Source organism: Dipteris shenzhenensis, chromosome 10, assembly GCF_047967505.1.
Source record: "Dipteris shenzhenensis isolate YYH24624 ecotype China chromosome 10, Dip_SZ_1.0, whole genome shotgun sequence".
Taxonomy (NCBI): domain Eukaryota; kingdom Viridiplantae; phylum Streptophyta; class Polypodiopsida; order Gleicheniales; family Dipteridaceae; genus Dipteris; species Dipteris shenzhenensis.
In genome coordinates this window covers 10255368-10261367 of record NC_141605.1, presented here as the reverse complement: position 1 = coordinate 10261367, position 6000 = coordinate 10255368, and the positions used below count along the sequence as shown (strand labels likewise).

General features: G+C 40.3%; 1 protein-coding gene across 2 annotated transcripts in view; it reads right to left on the bottom strand.

Annotated features, from left to right (window-relative positions):
* Positions 1-2894: 2894 nt before the first annotated feature.
* MGT9 (magnesium transporter 9) overlaps positions 2895-6000 on the bottom strand; it is a 36275-nt gene continuing 33169 nt past the window's right edge. For both annotated transcript variants that reach the window (XM_087380016.1, XM_087380017.1), the window contains 5 exons: positions 3945-3989; positions 3797-3841; positions 3666-3695; positions 3369-3488; positions 2895-3196 (listed from right to left, as the gene is read on the bottom strand). In XM_087380016.1, the coding sequence (XP_087236142.1) occupies positions 3110-3196; positions 3369-3488; positions 3666-3695; positions 3797-3841; positions 3945-3989 (327 nt within the window). In that variant the 3' untranslated portion in view covers positions 2895-3109. The remainder of the gene's footprint in view (positions 3197-3368; positions 3489-3665; positions 3696-3796; positions 3842-3944; positions 3990-6000) is intronic.

Genomic DNA, 6000 nt, shown 5'->3' with positions numbered 1-6000 from the left:
CCTCATGGCATGCTTAAAATCCACCATCTTTGCACATACAATGAGCTTAAAGTTTGCAAAAGATACTTGAGCAAAATTAGCATGGCCTATGAGGGGAAAGCATTGGTGAAAGCCACAATTGACCAATATGAGAATGGGAAAAGGTGAACTTCTCATGGATATTTGAGACAAATCGTGTATTCTCAAGTATATAATCATAGAAAGTAGACTAACACTTGCCATAACCGTTTATGAAAAGTCTTTGGTGAAATTCACAATTGGCTAAGATCAGAATGGAAGTTATGGATATTTTGACAACAATGTGTATTCTTAGACATATAATCATAAAATTTAGATCAATAGAAGCACCTTTTGTAGAGTCAATTCTTAGAGGTCTTACTCCATTATGTGAGAATATCAAGGTTGCAATTATTGCTAGATGGCCTTACCACACTTCTAGTCGAAGAAGCCAAAAGAAATAGTCGCATTGTACCCAAAGTTTTGATGTCCAAAACAAAGCTCAAAGGAAATGATGCCATTTCGAATGCTCAAAAATATATGATGTATGTGCTCGTGACTGCCCTTGATGTGTACGCTCTCTTCCATCATAGTGATGTTTTCTCAAACATGATTCAAATAGAATGACCAATTGGATCTCAAAGTGCCAATTCTCTTTTCTTAGACTCGTTTGAATAAAACCATCCATTTTGTCGAACACTCCTTAATGGTATCCCTAGATGTGTAAACTCTCTTCCACCATAGTGATGTTTTCTGAAACATGATTCAAATAGAATGACCAACTAGATCTCAAAGTGCCAATTCTCCTTTCTTAAACTAGTTTGAATAAAATCGTCCTCTTTGTAGAACATTCCTTATTCGTATCCTTGAACCGTTAGATTTTAGATAGGCTACTCAACATGGTTCAAATAAGTGGCTCTTTTTTAAATTCATCTTGATTAGAAAATACCCTTGGATAAGTATCAAAGTTTCCCTCCTTTTATAGAGAGCACCTATTTGACCATGGTTTGAATAAGGCTTTTTTGAAATCTGTGAACAACTCCTTAATAACTTAAAAAATTTCCCTTGAGACTGTTCAAACATGACTTTAAAAATGGCTCTTTCGGCTTGATAGACACCTTTATTTTGGTTGAAAATTCCTTCTAACACCAAACAATAACATAGAAAGGTCTTGATAAAGTTAGTCTTCAAAGAGACTAAATGAGCTTTCATAGACACCTTTATTTTGGTTTTGAATCCTTGTAATACCATATAATCTTGGGTTGCTCAAAAAATTAACTCAAAGAGACTAAATGGCTTCATGGACACCTTTATTTTGGTTGAAAAATTCACCATTGAATAATTTTGGATTGCTCAGCTTTCTAGAGACTCTTAGAATGACTTCATAATAGACTTACAAAGGCCTTAAATAGTTTCCGAGAAGACTTTGTATATGGGAAGTGCTTTATTACTCAAACATGGTTTGCTAGGGATTCTTTGAAAGAATTCGGAGAGGACTTTGTCGACTGTTAAGATTCTTCCCATGCCGAACATATTGCTAAGTAAAAATTTCAGACTTAAGGCCTTACGACATTTGTGGTATTTTTGAGGGAAATTTAATGCCTAGGTGGCATGTAGTTAGTCCCCCATCTTTTCAAAGATTCTATGGAAAGTGCACTAATTTTTTGTTAATCAAAGACAACCTTTAGTTTTAAGTTGAAGTTTCATTTTTAAGGCCCTTTGAAAGCGGATCAACTCGAGTTCTACTCAACCATTTGGGGACAGTGTTGTAGGCACGTGTGTGCCCCTTGTTGATACTAATGATGTTTAGGGTTAAGTTTTTGGCCTTGTATGTATCATAGTGTAAATCTTCCTGCAAAACCACTTTTCCAATAATGTTCCACAAACGCAACACCCAAGGACTACACATGGGAATCTTACTCCCAAAGCATGCTTGTAGAGTTCTCCACTGATGAGCAGAGAGTATGTATCATAGTGTAAATCTTCCTGCAAAACCACTTTTCCAATAATGTTCCACAAACGCAACACCCAAGGACTACACATGGGAATCTTACTCCCAAAGCATGCTTGTAGAGTTCTCCACTGATGAGCAGAGATGAACGTGAGCATCGAAGGCAATTGCTCTATAATGGCCTAAAATGTTCTCATTGTTCAAACTCTAGACATGGTACGACGAGCTCAAAGTCATTCAACCCAGGATCAGCTTCTTCCCACTTCTAAAGGATGCTCATATGATGTCTCATTCATTTCCTCTTTTCCTCCTCTTCACACGTCTCTTTCGCCTTCCTTCTTGTGGGAGTTTTGGACCATTCCAAGTCATTCAACCAAGGATCAGCTTCTTCCCACTCCAAAAGGATGCGTGGAGAGCTCATATGATCTCTCATTCATTTCCTCTTTTCCTCTTCTTAACGCTTCTGTTTCTCCTTCCTTCCACTTCACTCAATTGTCTCAGTTCATGAAATGTTTCAACATTCAAAAGTTAAGAGTAGCTAGCAGCACTGCATTGAGAACATGGCCACCTGCTCCTTTCAATGCAGAGGTATGAAGCAGAAACAAGATCCATGCAAGCATCAGCAATGATCCTAGTGATTGAGTCATCAACCAGTATGTATCAAATTGGCAAGAGCTACTTCCCTTTCTTTCATACTTCTGCTGCTGCATTTCAATGGCAACCTACCTGTAGTCAAAGTGAGGTGGCCATTTATGAGCATGCTCTCGTACATTTTAGCCTAAATGATTTCCATATGAGTATAAGGCCCCCTACTCAAGCTTTCCCCATGTGAAATTTTCAGAATTTCAGTATGTGACTACTTTCCAAAGAAAAGTAAATCAATTCCTTGTTAAACAATTATGTACACAAAATTCTGCTTCCCATCTTTTGCACAAATCTCTACAACTCTCTTTCATTTGATGGATGAGCTAAGAGAAGCACCTGCTCTTGCCCGAAGGTAACATTTAAAAAACATGGAGCACCTCAAATGAGATTGCACATCCAGAACATAAACATAAACATAAAGAAGAGAAGGAAAAAGTACAAGGACCCTCCATTACGTGATCATTACAACAAATAGTATGAATTTGCCAGAAAAAGATAAAATCAAAACAGGGACTTTTAGTTGCCTATAAGCCCTTTGTAGCGGGCATAAAACATAATAGCAGAGAAAAGGATGAGACACACTACTCCAGTCAATAGAACCACCTGCACAAATTTTACAAATGTGTCAGCATAACAAGCCATCTGGAGAGAGAACAACAAAGCCACCTGAAAGTAGCCAAAAATGCTTAACCAGGAAGAGGCTACGTCAACTATTGCACCAAACAAGCATGTAGACCAATAAGGCTTTAATGGAAAGGAATCTGACAATATTTACCCATTTGAATACGTAGCCATGACCACCATTCCAGGGATAAGGAATATTCATGCCGAAAATTCCAGCCACGGTTGCATATATTGCCATGACCACAGTTGCCGCACTCAAAACAAGTTCAAGCTGGATTTAAGATTTTGCCATTTCTTAGAGAAGGTAGAACCCCCTTATACTGTGTATGCATTAATACCCAGCTCTTGAAGGTACCTTCCTTTACAGGCAAGATTATAACAAGAGAAAGCTTCCAATTTCCAGACTGTAAGCACAGCTATAGAACCATGCATTGATTCCGTATTTTACCTGGATAAGCTGGTTCCGGTGATTATCTAGCTGCAAGCATTTCATAAGTCCAGTAAAAACACTATTTCCAACTATTTCCAAAACTAGTGCAAAAGTGCTTCAATTACTTGAACTGATCATTCTTTGCTGACCTGAATATTGATGTAGTCCTCCGTGTCATCAATGTACTCCCGAAGCTGAGCAACATCAAGACAGAGTCAATGTGCCATGCCAAACATCACTCATTATTTATTTTGCATCATTATTATCCCATAAGCACACGTGGAGCATGTACTTAACTGTTATGAGTTTGTTCAAAGTTCCATCGATCTGCATGAAGTATGCCTGCAAATGAGATCCCATCTACACCATTAGAGACCATTAATATTACAGCTGGTAAGAATGCTGCCACCACTCTCACATATTTTCTATTGTTCTCTTCCAGATGATTAATGTCACCCAACAGCACTTTCGGCAAAAAAAATTGGCCAGAGGCGTTCATAGTTAGCCTGATTCCTTACATAAGATCTCACAAAGACCAATGTCACTTGTAAGATAATGATGACCATGTTGATCCATGAAAACAAACAAGTGACGCAATAACAGTTGAGTTCTCTAGATTCAAATTAGAGAATAGTGTGAAGCAAAAGTGAGATGGCAACCATTGATGAGTTGCATGAATCTGGGTATACATCGAAGCTGCCCATGCAGCTTTACAGGAGCCATGATGGCTCCTAGGCTATGTCGTCATATTTAGGCATGTGCCCTTCAAAGACTTGAGAACTCATGGTGTACTAGTTCTGATTAAAGCAGACTACAATGCCCGTAGGCCTTCGAGCATCCATAAGTCTATTTGTTTTACTGCAATATAGTCCAATTTTTTGCCTTGCAAAAAATCTAGAGTTCATATATTCAATGTGTGTATCCATTGCAGTAATGTAAACTTGAACTATATAAGATCTAGCTTTTTTGGTTAGTATCAGAGCCATTTGGCTGAAGAGACTTGCAAAAATGGAGACTACAGCAGACAGCTATATCGAGAAATTTCCTGGTCAGAATTACTCCACATGGCAGTTGGTAGCAAATCCCCCTTATAGTGAAGGTGTGAATATGTACAAATGGATCAATCACAAAAAGGAAGTAAGCTTAAAGCTTTGCAAAAAGCTTCAAACCTTTCTCTGGGTAGTGCCTTGGTGAGTAGATCTGCCATTATTTGCTGAATCAGCTCATAATCTATGCCCTTTTTCTAATCATAGCCTTTTGTGACCAATCGTGCCTTGTACCGATCAATGGCACCACCTGATTTCCCCAAGTAATCACAAATACACCTGCTCATAATCTATGCCTTTTTCTAAGCATAGCCTTTTGTGCCTTGTATCGATCAATGGCGCAACCTAATTTCCTTTTTCGCTTATACACCCATCTCGTAGGGGAAAAGACCTACTCAAAAAGTGCCCAAAGGATAGACTCACACCATGCCATTCATAATGGAACAAATCGGTATGCACCTAGATGTGCTGCAGACTTCTGAATTTCCCTGCAAGAGCTCTCCTGTGTACAAAGTAATGCAGCCCAGCCCTTCTTCCCTTCTAATGCTGCACACTCCTTCAGCTCATGTGTACCGCTGTACAAGCCCAGTTACCATCATGCTTTTGTCCTATCATTAGCTGCCCATATGATGGCAGACTCATCCCTTCCCCCTACAGATTCATATACCCTCATGCATGCTGAGGTGTCAACCCCTTGAGCACTCCTTATTTGGAGGCTCACAGGTGGGACATTGACCCTATTTCTCCAACATTCACCTGATCTACCACCTCCCTCTCTTCCTCTTTCACACAACCCGCTTGCCTTTCCTCCTGTTCCGCTGCCTCTTGCTCATGCCACCTCATTGTCTCTCTCCCTGAGATTGGAGCAGCAGTGGATGCCAGAGCTCTAATAAGCAAAAGCGAAGCCAGTGTTGCTGAAGGAGGAACCTTCCGCTCCTCCTCCTTTCTCCACCCCTGCAGCCTCCCCTTCCCCAGGTCTGATTCAAACAGCCCGAGGGTCTACCCCCCGCTCTTGCTGCCCAGCTGTCGTTTGGAGTCACTATTTCTTTCTGGCTTCTTTCCCTCGGCCCATTTTGAAGCAGGCATTTAGCTGGACTCATAGGACTGCAGCAAGGCCTTTTTGCTAAGGGGCCAGGCCAGCAGCCTCGAGCGGCCTTATCCCCCCTATTCTCTATCTATGATGGCATTTTTTTGCCAGCCCAGGAAGGATTTTTTGGGTGGTTACAGCTCGCCGTCTCCCCTCTCCTTTCCTCCCTTTTCTATCCCTTTTTCTTCATAATCCATCCCTCCCTTCATTCTCACTTCAT